Genomic DNA, 17,983 nt, shown 5'->3' on the forward strand with positions numbered 1-17,983 from the left:
AAGTCAGGATGATCGGTGAAGGCCTCGGATGTCTTTGGCATCTCCAATGTATGACAAAGCTCTAAGTACTCTAGAGTAGCTGTTTCATAGATTTTGTGGCGAAATATTCTCATTCATTCATTCTAAATGGAGAAGTCTTCACATGCTTTTAGTAGTTACCCCACTAATCTAACAATGGTATTGTGACCTTTCTGCTGTTAATTATATATAACAGATACATATATATATGACTATAACATATCTCATTTATCTTATTTAACATATAATGGATGCATGATTATATAAAATTGTATATTATAGATATATGAAAATCACTTGCCTACATTTATTGTGTACCATATAATTATGTTGTATTTAATCACATATCTTTCAATCACATAATACCTCAGGAATTAAAAAAATGAGACAAAAATGAAATATAACCTACCTTTTAGGAAATTTTTTTACTGATTGAGGTGGAAGGTGGGAGTGAAGGAAAACAGGTAAGTAAATTAAATATATAATAGATATAGACATATGATTGTCAAAATATAATCACACATCTATATGTAGTATATACATTTTAAGCTATATATTAATGTATGTTATATAATCATATGTCATTATATCTTTTTCAATATATATTCAGTTCTATACAATCATGATTCACATTGTACCTTTTGAATTGGTCAGGAAGTCATTTCAAGGAGTGAATAGGCAAAACATTTTACCTAGCATTTATTAGTTTACTGTATATATATATATATATATATATATATATATATATATACACCTAATTCAATGCAATCAAAAGACACTGTTCCAATTGATAAAATAGGGCTTACTAACTCACTTCAAATTAACATTAAAATAAATCTTTCAGAATCCATACTGACATAATTAAAGAGTATAAGCTCTTTCCACATAAAATTTTTAAAAAGCAAGGTGAGAAAAAGAGAATATGACTTTAAAAAATTCAATCCATTAAATTAATTTTATCTTTATCTATACCCACATCTTTCCATTGATTAATATATTAATATTGTGTCCACATACATGTTTATGTATTATAAAGATAGATGCCATATGTATATACACATAAATGCATGCATGTATATGAGTCTATTTTTACATGTATCTGATTATCTCTTTAGATATGTGTATTGCTCTTTAATTTTCAAGGTATAATAATATTTTATAAATACAAAGGTCAAACTTCTGATAACTTCAGCTTGCCAAAAAAATATGATCTTCTCATTCCTGACCTAAGATTTCCCTTTTATTCTAGTAAATTGTAAACTAAATTGAGCATAACATAATTTCTTCATGTATCCATTCCAAAGGTCAACAGTGTGCAATCACTATGCCATGAAAATATTAAATATACAAAAACAAACAGATCATCAGAGGAAATCTATTAGTAAGCAAAACAAAACTGTATAGTGAGAAATGTAGTGATTATGAAGAATATATTCATAAAAGGGATATTTATTAAAAGGGTTATCTTTCTTAAAAGGTTACTTTTATGACTTTATCTCACAAGTCAAATAAGGCAGATAATTAATAGCATCTGGGACACATATTGATAAGGGGCAATAGGTAGTAGAAGATAGTTTAAAGAATCAGAGAAGCACAGTAACAGGGGAACACTTTAAATTAAGATAAATTAAATTGGTTATGCCAATAAATATTTAACAACTGTTTTGGAGGATGGGAAAATGCACTTTTGGAAGATATTTTAATTTTAATATTCGTTATGAACTATTTTTCTATTACTTTTTTTTTAAATCTTAGTCAACAGAACAATGAATCAAGTCCTAATTAGTAGCATTTCATTTGCCGATTTTATGGTTACAAATGCTCAGACTGAAGATCTGATAATAGTACTTTGTCAGTCAGTTCGACTTGCACCAGAATACCAGCCAGAGGGAGGCAAGGCCGTTCTTCATGCTAGGTAATATTGGAACTAGTACACTTGATTAAACAAAATTTTATTACGATCATTGAGTTCAATAGTTTACACACTTGTGAGAGACAGGTAATAATTTCCATTGGTATTCATTACTTAAGAGCTGCCCCAAAATATAGATGGAAATATTGAGTCTTCAAAGTTACTGGTATTGGTTTACCTTATAAAAAAGCCCTGTACTGTCCTGCCATTTGTGTTAGAGGCATATAGGCTTTTTTAAGGATAACAATCCCTATGCTTTAAGTCTTGGAGTGGAAGAAGTATAATAGGTACAGTTTTATTACATTTTTTCTAACCTTGATCATCCTTTAAAACCTCAATTATATAGTAACACTCAGTGGATGTCTAGGCTAGAATTACAGTTATCAACATGACTTCACATAATTCTTACAGCAAGAAAAAACAAGAACAACAATAAAACCAATGCTCCCCACAGGGCCATAAAACTAAATATGCTATTTGACCCAGCAATATTACTACTAGGTTTATATCTCAAAGAAATTGAAGAAAGGGGGAATGGACCTACTTGTACAAAATATTTGTAGCAGCCCTGAAAAAATAAAACTACTTATTTAGAATCAATATTGTGTATTAGTTCCAAGGCAGAAGAGTGGTAAGGGCTATGAAATAGGAATTAATTAACTTGCCTGGGGTCATATAGTTAAGAAGTGTCTGAGGCTACATTTGAACCAAGGACCTCCCATCTCCAGGCTTGTCTCTCAACCCATTAAACCACCTATCTTTCCCTATAGCAATTCTTTTTTGAGGTGGCAAAGAACTGGAAACTGAAAGGATGTCCATCAATTGGAGAATGGTTGAACAAGTTGTGTGTTAAGATTGTAAAGGAATACTATTTTGCTATATGAAATAATGAACAAGGTGATCACAAAAAAAACCCAAAAACAAACAGAACTGGAAAGACTTATATGAAGTGATGCAAAGTGAAGTGAGCAGAACCAGAAGAACACTTTACACAATAACAACAATAATATATGATGTTCACTATGAATAACTTCACTACTATCAATGAGGCAATGATCCAGAATGATTGCATAGGACTCATTATGAGAAAGGACATAACACTGCTATGGAAGGAACAGAGTCCAAATGCAAATTGAAGCATAAGGCTCCTCATTTTCTTTCCCCCATTAATTTTTCTCTAGTATAAGCAAAATATCTCACTACACTACAAAAATGGAGATGTATTATATAATAATATATGTATAATCTCTATCATATTATCTGATATTGGGGAGGAAGGAGTAGAGGGAAGAAAATAATATTAATTGCAACATATCAGAAAATAGATATTAAAATTATATTAATGTTGAATCTGTAAAATAATTTTAAAAACTATTAATAAACCTCATGTTTTAAGATTAACTTTCATAACAACAGCAAGTATATATACAGTTTCTAACATTGAGGAAGAATGCTTTAATGTTGATCAAAGTCTCTTAATGATAATTATCTGTCTTTTCAATTATTTGTACTCTCTTTCTGGCTTAAATTTCTGTACTTAAATTAGTGTATCCTGACTCCCTCTTTCCACAATCACCTATTTCTGATTATGTGCCATTAAATACTTGTGTATGTTCTGATGTTGAAACACTGATAGCTAAATCAGTATTGCTAACTATCATTAAACACCCTCTCACTATGACTACTACACTATTCTTTGACTATGGATTCTCTAGGCCTGGCTAACAGGTTCATACCAACAGCTCACCATTGTCTATGGCCAAGCCTGATGATGGACAAGGAAAAGAGGGAAAAGAGATGAAATTAAAATCCATATATTTGTCTTCTTGTTCATAGTTCCTCCCATTTAAAAAAATGTGTAAGATGTGGTTTGAAGCTTTTGGCTAAAGTAGAGATTGAAGATGATCCATGGATTTTGTTTCCTGAGTTTATGCTTGTTTTCATCATGAAAAGTAATTGAGTATTGAGGGAAAGAAAGAGATGAGAGGAAGAAGTGGGGACTTTGAAGAATTTTTTTGCAAAGGAGAGAGAAGAGAAAAAAATAGGTTGTCATAGCTGGCATAATATATGGTATATTTTTGTAAATATAAATAAATGCATGTCATACAACATACTTTAATAATTGAAAACATGTATATTAACATGTACTGAATAACAAACCAACATCTTTAACCTTAAAGAGGAGGAACTGAGATTGAGTAAGACTGATTAATTATTCACAAAAGCAGCTTCTCTTCTCAAAATAATCCTATAAATTCTGGTATTTCATTTTTATCTGACTAATTCATAAGTATTCAAGATGATAATAAACAGTTTGACTAAGACTCCATGGTCATCTCAAATTCCTGGGACACTTAAAATCTCTCAGTAGACTGCAGACAACTAGTTAATTGGAAATCAATTATATATACCTATGGGTACTCTTTTTCATTTTTCTGCATTTTCAAAGTATATAGTAAAGAAAACAGTGAAACAAAGGGACACTCATTGCTATAAATTTATTCAGTCCAAATATTTCATATGTTAAAAGTGCTACTTTTATATGTATACAATCACATAAAAGGGTATATATGTATGTGTATAGATATATACATAGACACAATATATTAGCATATATATATTTATAAATATATCAATGTATGTCTACATATAATAAAATCAGGGTGATCAAAGACTAATTCTGAAGCTTGAAACAATTAGCCACATAATAAAAATGTAGCATATAATAATCCTGATGTTACATAAATTTAGAGACAAAAAGAAAAGAGGATGGCAAACAATAAGATAGATAATGTCATGAAAACAATGAACACGAACTTGGACAGATTTCAAGATATAGTGAAGGATAGAAAGTTCTGGTGTTCTTTGGTCAATGGTCAATGCAGTTATTAAAAATCAGGCATGATTTAATGACTGAGGGGATAATAAATATATATGTATATATATATTTCTTTAAATCTTATTTAATTAATTATTTTAGAATATTTTTCCATGGTTATATGATTCTTTACATGGTTACATATTCTTTCCTTCCCCTGCTCATTTCCCCCTCCCATAGCCAATGAGTAATTCCACTGGGTTTTACATATGTCATTGATAAGGACCTATTTCAATATTATTGATATTGGCACTAATGTAATTGCCTAGCACCTACATCCCCAAACATACCCCATCAACCCATGTGATCAGGCATGTGTCATATGGATAACAAATATTAAGAAAAAATAGTCAAAGATTCAACTCGTAGAAAGACTATAAATAAAAAATATTCACTGAAAATTCTACATTAAATATGCTAATATCCAACAAATGACTAACATTTGGGAAAAAACACACAAAAATTAAGTTGGTGTATCTGCCTGCTACTTAAAAATCATTTAATTAATGGATTTTAAAAGACATTTTCTTCAATTGTCTTTGTTTCATTATAGTTTATTAAGGTGTACACAAAGGATTATATACATGTGCATGTTTATAAGTAGAGAGAATACACATCATTTGAAACTAGTAAAGTAGCAATGTTCATATATATGTCTATCATTATGAAAATGAATTTCTAAATTCAACTGAGATCCAGACATACAGATGAGACTCAATTTCAAAATTTTAATTCATAATTTTTACATTGAGTTAATCAGTCAAACATTTCTGGAGGTGCATGGATTCAGGGAATCATTTGATATAATAAAATAGCTTATAAATTTTGGAATACTCATCTCAGAACACATGATTTTTCCATGCCTAAACTGTAATTAGATATATATAGATAAGGATCATGAAAGGGTTAAAAACGAGAGGCAAGACTATTGGCAACTGAGTTCTCCTAGATCACAAAAGTTTTTCCCTTACTTGATAAAATATGAATAAATTCTATACACTATGACTAATATTTTAAGCATAAAATTGCTGAAGTATAAAATTCATAAAAAAGAAAGACATATGACTTCACTTATCACATGTGAATTTTAAATTTCCTCCATCTTGCTTTGTTTAGCACCCAGGAATGTGCACACCCACACTACATGGGCATGTGCTAGCTAATGACAAATCAGAAACAACTAACTGCCCCCCTGGGCTATCCTAAGCCAAGCTTGAACCACCATTGGCACATGTGAAATACAGGAAGAGAGGTAGAGAACAGTTCTATTGACTTCCTGTGGAGAGGGCTTGAAGCCAGTTCTAACCTGGACCTCCAGCTTGGAGAAGCCCTCAGACAGCTTCTCTTCAGATTGGTCATGTGAATGATAGGGACTGACTCCCTTCTCTGCCTTGGCTCTCCGCCTTAGACTCCGGCCTTGGCTCAGCCTGAGCCAGAGCAGTTTTTGAGTTAACCTCCTTTTCCTTCTCTCCCTCTCTCTCCCTCTAATAATTTCTTCCTCCTGTTGTAATTAAATCACCATAAAACTCCATTCTGACTTGAGTGTTTCATTTTATGATTTTATAAGTAAAATCCTTGGCGACCTATAATTATTATACTCAGTTTCAACCCCTAAATTTGAACATAACACACATTTTTTATATGGGTATATGATTTGGGGTTTAGGCTTTAAAAGATTACTCTATAGGAACAATGAATAATATGAAAATAGGTATCGACTGATAACATCTGTACAATCCAGTGGAATTGCTTGTCAGCTTTGAGAGGGGGAAGGGAAGAGGAGTGAAAGAAAATGAATCATGGAAACATGAAGAAATATTTTTAAATAATTTAAAAAGGAAAAAATATTTAACATGACTATGTATGATTTGAGTATATTACAAATAGCATACTTATACACAAAGGGAAATATAGAATGAATAAAATCCCACTATATGAGTCAATTATAGAATATTCAGTCTGATTTCATGAAATCACCTGACGTGTTTCTATGTTTGGCTAATTAAATAGAGACTACTGAAAAAGAGTAATAGAATGAGTCATTGCATTCCATTTTCAAACCATTATTTTATTAAATAGCTTCCGTAACATATCCATAGAAAATGACTTAATGAAATACTTTGTTATACTATTCCAGTATGCAGTTGCACTTGTCCCTTTCCAACTTATTAGAGAGAATTAATTTTTTAAGAAGTCTTTGATGTAAAACAAAAAACAAAACAAAACAAACAAAGAAAATACTTGGAAGAAGCACTGAAGAATCTGTTAGGAATTTTGAAAAGTTTGTATTAAATGATCTCTAAATTTTCTCAGAGCTGTACATTAATGACAGTAATAAAGCTGCTCAGAAAATGAAATGAGATAAAAACCCAAGAAGGAAGCATGCAGTTAAACCCATATATTTTGTTCTCTACATAAGAATGCACAAAGAGCATTGGAAATCCTAAGATAAATAAAATAAAATACAGATACTAATAATTTAAAGACAAATTTATGTCAAAGTATTACTTAGACTTCATATGCTGAGGATTAAAATTAAAATGTAGTTGTGAAATGTGACATTTATTCAAAAAATGTGATAGGTAAAGAGGGCGGGAGTGTGACATGGTGTGGCAAGGTAGAGAGCATTGTATATTAAGACGCAAGCAACTAAAAAAAATCCAATAATAAGGAAGGAAGCTAGAAGTAATGTATAGTGTTAAGCATGAGCATGGAACCAGAGGAAGAAATCATAATATCATCTGATTAGATTAGACACCAACTGATCATATACAATTAAAAGATGAAACATTAAAAATATAATACCCTAATAGGTACTGAGGCTGGATTTAATCATTTAGACATTGTAGGAAATTTGGAATAAATTTCTTTGGAATGAAATAAAAAAGATTATGGCAAATTTTAAATAGTTATACAATAAGAGAATACTTAGGTGGTTTTGGTGAGCTCAAGTTACTTATTCAAGTTTCTCAGTATTCTGTTTCCTACATCTGTGTTGCAGCTAGACTTGCAACCTCAAATATATCAGCTTCACAGATTCCTTAGCTTCCAAGTTTTACTTCCAGTGTAATATCCTAAATGTTTTCCATGGTTCTACTAACTTTATTTTCTCTCCTCAAATGAGATAATTATTTTGGCTTATTTTATGTCATATTTTGTATTACTCCCAGTAGAACATTAATGATTAAAATAACTTTTCCATTTTGACTTTGAATTCTTAACAGTTAACAAACATATTGAAAATAGTATATTCTTAATATATGTTGAATTAAGTACTTGTAGAATTATATCCAGGGATACTCAAAATACTGAAAGATGAGCAGATTAGGTGGCTGTCTGTAATTTTTGAAAGACTGAAATACAAAATCCAGGTGAAGGGGGCAGATGAGTGACTCAGTGGATTGAGAGCCAGGTCCCATGTTCAAAACTGACTTCAAATATTTCCTAGCTGTGTGACCCTGGGAAAGTCAATTGACCCCCATTGCATAGCCCTTACTGCTCTTCTGCCTTAGAAACAATATAAAAGGTCTGGGCTAAGATGGTGGCAGAGTAGAAGGAAGGGCCAGACTCTCCTCACAATCACCCAATACAAAGCCTCATAAAAGGACAACAATCAAAATCAGACAAGTGATGGGGCTCTGCCAAAGGGCACACACTTTAAGGTATGCAGTTTGTGGTGATTTCCACACTATAAGGGGGTACCAAAGCGTGAGCTAATCACCCCCTCCTCCATACATCTAATCATGTCAGAGTCAGAGTAAGGGTCTGGGAAATCTTTAAATACTTGGGAGCAGGCTGAGGACACCACAGTCTTACTCCAGAGTATATGACAGAGTCTTGTCAATGAGAAATAAGACATGAGGCTGGGGAACATGAAGCTTGTATCCCAGGTGCGGAGATAAGCCAGACATGGGCAGACCATGGCACCAAGAACTGACTGCCTCACTCAGACTTCTAGCTGAGAATCCAATGTAATACAGAGGGAAAAAAAAGTACAGCAATGACTATCAATGCAAAGGAACCACACACCAGAAGTACCAAAAGAAATAAACAACAGGGAAAGCCTCTGACATTGGATAATTTCTATGGTGAAAAGGAGCAGAGTTCAGAGGAGACAGCAGATAGAGACAAACAAGTAAATACATTCAAACTTTCCAAAAAAATAATGGACATTCATCACAAGCTCTTGAGGAACTCAAAAGAGAGTTTGAGAACCACATAAGAAAGATAGAAGAAAATGGGCAGAAAAGTAGGAATTAGAAATGCAAGTAATTAAAAAAGAAAATAACAGTTTAAAAGACATAATCTCCCACTTGAAATAGAAGCAGAAAAGTCACATCACATATTAAGCAAATTAGAGACCAGAATTGACCTGTTGGAAGCCATGAAAAGCAGGATTGACCAAACTGAAAAAGAAATCAATTCAAATTATCAAGTATACTTCAAAATAGAGTGAAAGATACAACTTAATTTTAGATGTAGACTGGATCCTCTTAATGAGGGTCTCTGGGACGAACAAGAGCATATGCTAATAGAACTAGCATTTCTCATAAACAGCAAATCAACTTTGCACAGAGCCAATGATACAAATCTTTTCTTACAAAATAAAAATCATTGTCCTATTAAAAGCAAATGCTTCTAGGTGTAATCAAAAACATTTAGCTGAAAAACAGAGTATGATTGACTAGTCAGTTCTCTTACTGATTTTTAATTAAATACTCTTGAAAAAGAGCTTTGCAAAAAATGCAATATTGTAAAAAGAAACAAAAGCTAGCCTAAAAGGGTATATAAATAAATTATATAAATATGTATAAACATACACAGACACATATATACACACTTTCTCTTGCTACACAATACCTTAGAAGGGACAACTTTGAAGCAGTATAACATTGAAGAAATAACAAAAATCCCATTCCTCATTTAGACAGAACAAACAAACTGTTCCTTATGTGTTTTGAACTGTGCTTTTTATTTACTTTTATTTCATTACCAAATTTTAAAAACCAACAAATGAATGAAGATTTAATTTTATTCATTACTCAGTTTTAAGAGTTATCACTTAAGATAGTTATCTTTATTAATATTTTTCATATCAAATGAAAGTTATGCATATCAACATAAAACGCAAGATTTAAGTGTCAACAATCACTTTAGGGAAGAGAGCAAAAATTGTGCATAAAGTGATATTTTGCTTTTCTTATTATTTAATACAGTTGGTTTAATTAAATAAGCAGAGCCACAAACAAGTTAATTTATTATACTACTTTCTTTTCTTATTTAATTTCCCAAATAATTTAGTATATTTGATTAATAACTTTTGACAATGAGATTTTACATTGTCATCAAAACCATTACTTTGGAGTTGTTTGTAGCCACTTTTTTTCTCTCTTTACTCATACTTCTTTATATTACACCTACATTATGTCCTAGTAATTTCTCTTACCAAATCACCTACAACCTCTTTTGTTGATGCCCCCATTTCCTCTTCCCTGAAAACCTGCAATGTTCCTTATTCCAAGTTACTATTGACATATTCACCATTGACTATACCACTGGAAGGAAATTCACATATAGCCACATCACTTCTTCACTACAAAACAACCTTTGTTGGCTTGGGTCTCAATTGCTAACTCTTAATAAATAAAAAATATGATTTGACTAGAAAAGAAAATTGCTTTACCTGTTTCACATCATAAGCCAGAAGTACAAATCTTAAGTCTGGTGAAACAGAATGTCTTGATGCTTTGAAGGTTACCTAAAGAAAAATGATAGAATGTAAATAGTTTGCCAAAATGAGATATTGGTTAGAATTTGCATGTATTAATATCTATAACAAATCAGCTGATATTCTATCTCAGTCTTTTTGTTTCTTTTGCTATCTCTGCCTATCTCTCTGACTGTATGTCTTTCTTTCTCTGTCTCTGGACAAGCTAGGTATTGTAGGAGATAAGAGTAATGAACTTACAATCAGCAAAATTGAAATTCAAATCTCTCTCCCAGACACTTAATAGGTTTATAACTTATTTTCTTATTTTCACTTAGTTTATCTCTCTCACTCTAAAAGTGAAATGATAACTAAACCTAGTTCATAGGTGTGTACTGAGGAAACAATGAGTTCACATATTCAGAATTTTGCCAATATTAAAGTGCTAAGTAAATCATAGTAATTAGAAAATTCTTAAAATTTCTCACAACATCAATTTCCTCGTGGTTCATCATCCCCCGAATTGTAATTTCTTGGTAGGCAGATTATCTCACAATTTTATTTATGTCTTCAGAGTAAGAATTTTATTAACCCAATATATTTTGAGATTATTTAATATTTTAAATAATCAGAGAAAAGTCAAAGTTTCTTTGCTATTCCTTAATGAAGTTTTATTGGGGGGGAGGGAGGATTTCAGGTATTGGATTGAGTTAAAGATAAAAAAAAAGATTGGCCCAGTTGTGGTGCTATTCTTTCAAGCTTTTGTTTTCTGTCTTTATTTTTTGAAAATAAAATTTTGTCTAATAAGTTTGCAGCAGAAAATTTTTCTTTAAAAGTGTAAAATGTCTGACAAAAATCAAAGCAAAACTTAAAATGCATGATACAACTGATGTTGGGTGATGGTTTAAAAAATAAACATTTTATGATACCTGACTGAAATTGTACCTGAAACTTAGTCAAATATGCTACTGATATCAGAAGGAATTTGAGAGATTTGATTATGAAAAACTATGGTTGCCTTGAGGAAATATATTTGTTTAAAACAAACAACATTTGTTCCATCCCCTTTCAGATACAAAATAAAATTTTGTCTAATAAGTTTTCAGGAGAAAATTTTTCTTTAAAAGTGTAAAATGTCTGATAAAAATCAAAGCAAAACTTAAAACGCATGATACAACTGATGTTGGGTGATGGCTAGATATTATCTATTTTGTATCTGAAAGGGGATGGAACAAATGTTGTTTTTTTTGTTTTTTACAAATAATGTGCTTAAAAAGAAAATAAAACATTTACTCTGACATTGTATAGATAGAAGATGATAGTTAACTAAGTACCCAAGTGTATATTTTTCCCTTTCTAATTAGGGATAGAGCTAACAGTACATAAGATTGGGTGAAATCAAAGTTTAGAATAGTAGCTCCCCTGCATCCCCTGAATACAGGAGAAAAATCACCAGAAGTAGAGAAAGAAAATAAAAAAATTTCCAAATGCAATTACTTATGAAAGTTGACATGTTGCAAATAAAGGGACTCCAAATCCCACAAAATAATAATTCCAGCCAAGTCCTCTATAAGGAATGGGCTAAAAGCTTCCAAACAATGAGAATATATAAAATATTAAAAACCTTGATTTTTTATCATGTGAATCCCAAATCTGGTTTAATAGGGGAAAAGGATCAAGGTCATTGTTCAAGTTTTGGATATATACATAAATAAAACTAGATTGTTTGCATGTAGCCACCAGTCGGTAGCATGACAGACAAAATAAATTCATGTGGAACTTATGATTTGAAAAGATAGACAAATGGAATAGGGATAGAGATTGAAGAAATTTACAGATACATAGAATCAGGGATTCACAACTAAATGGGAACATACAGTTTAATGAATACAAATGCCTCATTTTAAGGATATGGGAATTAAGGCAAAGAAATGTTCAGTGACTTGCCCATGGTCAAAAGTAGCAGAATTACAACTTGAAGTTGGGTCCTGTATTCTACTTTTACTACTTTTCCACTTTATATTGATTCCTTAAGATACTGGAAAAAAAAGTAAAGCTCTCATAAGTTAGTAAGGAAAAGATCCCTCTGTGAACTAGTAGAAGCAAAGGATACATATTCACTTAATGTACTGTGTGTGTTAAGAACATCCACAGGTTCAATTATGTAGATTCCATATTTGAGGCCAATTCAATACTCCTACTCTGAGAAAGAGAAGAACTGGATACCACAGAATTTGTACTTTCCCCAAGGTTACAAAGAAATCATCTTCAAAGTAAAATCCAAGAGAGAGCTCTTCTTCCTCAATCTTGCTTTTTTCTCACTAGTTAAAGTTGGTACAGAGCTAAATTTGGATAATATAAAGGAAATCTCACCTCTCCCCCATATTTCTCCATGTGATGTTCCTAGTATGCATTAACTTCACACTTTCACAGATGTGTTTGTCCCTCTATAACAACACTTTAGTATCTTTTACAGCTCCTGCAATTATCTTGTCTGACACTTTATTAATTATCACTACACTGACTTAAGATTATATAATGTATGACCTGGGAAACTTTCCAATTTCTCCTCCAGAGAAATCCCTGCTTTGAGAAAGATGGAGGTAAGACATTGATGCTACAGGGAGTCCCAGTAATTATGAGGCTTATGAGGTACACACCTGGATGGTTATTATAGGAGAATCTAGCATATTCAGACAAACCACTTTAGAGTTCCTCATTATTCAATCTAATTCATATTTGCTAAGAATATTTTATATGAAATTCCAAAATATTGAGAATAATATTAAATAAATAAGAAACAGCTAAATGGCACAATGGAGAGAGTGTAGGTCTTAGAGTCAGGAAGGTCAGAGTTCTAGTCTCACTTGAGACACCTATTAGTTGTGTGACCATAGACAAGTTGTTTAATGTCTTTCAACCCCGATTTCCTCATCTGTAAAATTAATATATCTAATATACATTCCAAGTTTAATTTTATTATCCTAAGAAATATTTACCCATTATTGTAGTAATTGAAGTATTTAAGTAATTGAACAAAAATGAAGAAATAAACACAACAATTATATTCCAGCTAATTATAATTTACTAGACAGCATATGGCATATACACAAAAAGTAGAATTATCATCTTTTATGAACAGAGAGACAAAGTCATGAATACCATGCAGTGAAAGAATACACAGAGTCCTGATAAAATACATATGAATTAAAGAGACAGCAATGCACATCTGGGAAAACAAAGCACCTATTACTAAGAAGTGATTTAGAAAATATTAGTTGAACCATACAAGTGACCATTTGGTAGCATGTAGAATTTGGCTTTCTAAAATCAAGGTCTGAATGCAAAATTCCTTTGATATAGGTAAAACCTTTAAAATTACATCACATTGAAGAACAAATATATCTGTACATATACAGTGAAGAATGGAGCTTTATGGTGATTCCAGAACTGTGATTTCATTGGTTTAGGGAATATCACCTAAGGAAACCTTTTCTACCAATGAAGATCAGAAATTTCTCTGTGATTTAAAATAGGACCTCAGTTTAAATGAACTCAGCACATGCAAATTCACAATATGCAACTGAAAAAGTTAAAGGCAGAAAAATATGTAAAGTAAACATATTCAATTGCATGCTAAATCCCTGCCACTTTCCCAAGTGGTGTGGTCTTTAGACAGGATTCCAAATTATGCTTATTCTTGCACCAAGACACAATACATTGTTTTGTGCTAAACAATAGCTCTTGAATCAGTCCTTGTAAAAAATCAAGTCCCTGTCAGAGTGCTACTACTCTTTGTTTTGGAAATACTATTAATAATTAATAATGACCCCAAAGTAAAAAAAAAACTGTAGTAATTCTGGTAGCCATGATAAGCCTAAGAAAAGTCCTCCGTGTCTAAGTGTGTTCAAATAATTAGTGCTTTTTAAGTAATGGGGTTTGCTGTTATGCATGACTTAAATGTTTGTTGACTGATTGAAGTCAGATCTAGGGTTAAAATGAGTACTATACTCTGATACATATTTTATCAAATCAAAAGGTTCTCCCCTTTTCCACATTTTAGTGAATACTATATGGCATCGAAATTTATCTAAAGTTATTACATCTACATTTTCCAAAATAATATTAACTAGAAGGAATTTTAATATATCTATACAGTCTCAGTCCTGCTGTGATCAAAGTTTCAAATTCTATTAATCTTCATCCATTCATTCTTGTCTAGGTAAAACAATTATAGTGAATCAGTGGGGAAAATATAGGGAAGAATCTCCTAAAAGTGTTCAAATTCATTTCCATAAATGTAGATTGGATTTTCAAAAACTAACCCAAAAATCTATCAAATACAATGACAACAACAATAGTTATTTGGGACAATGCCTTACATATATGGTGAGTAGAAAGGAGAAACTAGGTTTGAGTCCTGACTGTCACCAACCCACTATGTTAACATAGTAAGTATACCACTTACCTAAGCTTATCTAGCCATTTGTTAAATAAGATGCTGGAGCTTTTTAATTCTAAGAAACATCTCCATGAAATATAATAGTATATTGCTTAGGGCCCTAGGCTTAAAATTAGGAGAAACTTGGTTAAAACCATTCCTCATATAATTACTAAAAATAGGGAAAGTTGTTTATTTATTTATGTTATTTTAATTTCATTTAGTCAATTTTGAATATTTTTTCTTGGTTACAAGAGTCATGTTTTATTCCCTCCCCTTACCCCAACTCCTCCCATAGCTGACACACAATTCCACTGGGTTTTATATGCGTCCTTCATCAAAACCTATTTCCATCTTGTTATGTTAGCACTAGGGTGATCTTTTAGAGTCTATATCCCCCATCATATCCCCATCAATCCATGTGAACAAGCAGCTGTTTTTCTTCTTTCTTTCAGTTCCCATAGTTTTTCCTCTGAATGTGGATAGTATTCTTTCTCATAGATCCCGCCAAATTGTTCTGGATTATTGCATTGCTGATACTAGAAAACTCCACTACATTTGATTGTACCACAGTGTATCAGTCTCTGTATAAAATGTTCTACTGGTTCTGCTCCTTTCAATCTGCATCAGTTCCTGCAGGTTGTTCCAGTTCACATGGAATTCTTTCACTTCATCATTCCTTTTATCACAATAGTATTCCATCACCAACATATACCACAATTTGTTCAGCAATTCCCAAATCGAGGGCATCCCCTCATTTTCCAATTTTTGCCACCAAAAAAGAGTGTGGCTATAAATATTCTTGTACAAGTCTTTTTCCTTATTATCTTTTGGGGTATAAACCCAACAATCTAGGCTGGATCAAATGGCAGACAGATTTATATTTCCCTTTGGGCATAGTTCCAAATTGCCCTCTGGAATGACTGGATCAATTCACAGCTCCACCAGCAACATATTAATGTCTCAAATTTGCCACACCCCCTCCAGAATTCATTATTTTAATTTGCTGTCATTTTAGCCAATCTTCTAGGTGTGAAGAGATACTTCAGAGTTGTTTTGATTTGCATCTCTCTGATTATAAGGGATTTAGAACACTTTTTCATGTGCTTAATATTTTTGATTTATTTATCTGAAATTGTCTATTCATGTCCCCTGTCCATTTAGCAATTGGGGAATGACTTGATTTCTTGTACAATTAATTTAGCTCTTTATAAATCTGGGTAATTATACCTTTGTCAGAGAATTTTGTTATGAAATTTCTTTCCCAAGGTATTGTTTCCCTTCTAATTTTGGTTGCATTGATTTTGTTTGTACAAAAACTTTTAATTTAATGCAATCAAAATTATTTTACATTTTGTAATTTTTTCTCTTTCTTGGTCTTAAAACTTTCCTTTCCCAGAGATATGACAAGTATACTATTCTGTTTTCACCTAATTTACTTATAGTTTACTTCTTTATATTCAAGTCATTCACTCATTCTGAGTTTATCTTGGTGTAGGGTATGAGATGTTGATCCAAATCCAATATCTCCCATATTGCATTCCAATTTTCCCAGCAGTTTTTTTTATCAAATACTGGATTTTTGTCCCCAAAACTGGGATCTTTGAGTTGATCATAGACTGTCTTGCTGAGGTCACTTACTCTAAGTTTATTCCACTGATCCTCCTTTCTGTCTCTTAGCCAGTGTCATTTTGTTTTGATGACTACTGCTTTATAGTATACTTTGAGATCTGGTACTGTTAGGGCCCCTACCTTTTCATTGTTTTCATTATTTTGCTGTATATCCTTGATCTTTTATTCTTCCAAAAATACTTCATTATGTTTTTATTTTATTTTTCTAATATAGTAAAAAAGGTTTTTTGGTAGTTCAATGGATGTGGCACTAAATAAGTAAATAAGTTTGGGTAGGATTGTCATTTTTATTATGTCAACTTGTCCTACTGGAGCAATTAATGGTTTTTGAATTATTTAGATCTAATTTTAACTATATGGGAAGTGATGTGTAGTTGTGTTCATATAGTTATCATGTTTCTCTTGGCAGATAGTTTCCTGAGTATGTTACATTGTCAAGGGTGATTTTAAATGGAATTTCTCTTTGTATCTCTTGCTGTTGAGATGTGTTGGAAATATATAGAAATGCTGATGACTTATGTGGGTTTATTTTATAACCTGCTACTTTGATAAAGTTGTTGATTTTTTCCACTAGCTTTTTAGTGTATTCTCTAGGATTCTTTAAGTAGACCATTATCTTATCTGTAAAGAGTAATAGCTTGGTCTCCTCCTTGCCTATTTCAATACCTTCAATTTCTTTTTCTTCTCTAATTCCTACTGCTAGTGTTTTTAGTACATTGTTAAATAATAGAAGTTATAATGAGCATCCTTGTTTCACTCCTGATCTTACTGAGAATTCATCTAGTTTATCCCCATTGCAGATGATGTTTTCTGATGGTTTTAGATATAGAATTTATTATTTTTAGGAATGGCCCTTCTATTCCTATACTTCCTAATGTTTTCAATAGGAATGAATGTTTTATTTTGTCAAAGGCTTTTTCTGCTTCTGCTGAGATAATTGTGTGATTTGTGTTGGTTTGCTTATTGATATGGTCAATTATGTGGATGGTTTTCCTAATATTAAGCCATCCTTCCATTCCTGGTATAATTCCCACCTGATCATAATGAATAACCCTCCAGATCTCTTGCTGGAGTCTTTTTGCTAGTATCTAAGATTTTTACATCTATGTTCATTAAGGAGATTGGTCTGTAGTTTTCTTTCTCTTTTTTTTAATCTGCTTGGCTTTGGAATCAATATAATATTTGTGTCATAAAAGGAATTTTGTAGAACTCCTTCTTTGTGTGTTCCATCAAATAGTTATTATATTATTGGGATTAGTTTTTCTTTGAATGTTTGATAGAATTCACTTATGCTTCCATCAGGTCCAGGTGATTTTTTCTTAGGGAGTTATTTGATGGCTTGTGCAATTTTTTTTTTCTGATAGGAGATTATTTAAGAATTCTATTTCTTCTTCT

General features: G+C 31.8%; 1 protein-coding gene across 1 annotated transcript in view; it reads right to left on the reverse strand.

The window, feature by feature from the left end:
* DPP10 (dipeptidyl peptidase like 10) overlaps positions 1-17,983 on the reverse strand; it is an 881,130-nt gene that overhangs the window by 348,110 nt on the left and 515,037 nt on the right. The window contains exon 5 of the mRNA XM_007494071.3: positions 10,492-10,566. Coding sequence (XP_007494133.1) covers positions 10,492-10,566 — 75 coding nt within the window. The remainder of the gene's footprint in view (positions 1-10,491; positions 10,567-17,983) is intronic.

Source organism: Monodelphis domestica, chromosome 4 (assembly GCF_027887165.1).
Source record: "Monodelphis domestica isolate mMonDom1 chromosome 4, mMonDom1.pri, whole genome shotgun sequence".
NCBI lineage: Eukaryota > Metazoa > Chordata > Mammalia > Didelphimorphia > Didelphidae > Monodelphis > Monodelphis domestica.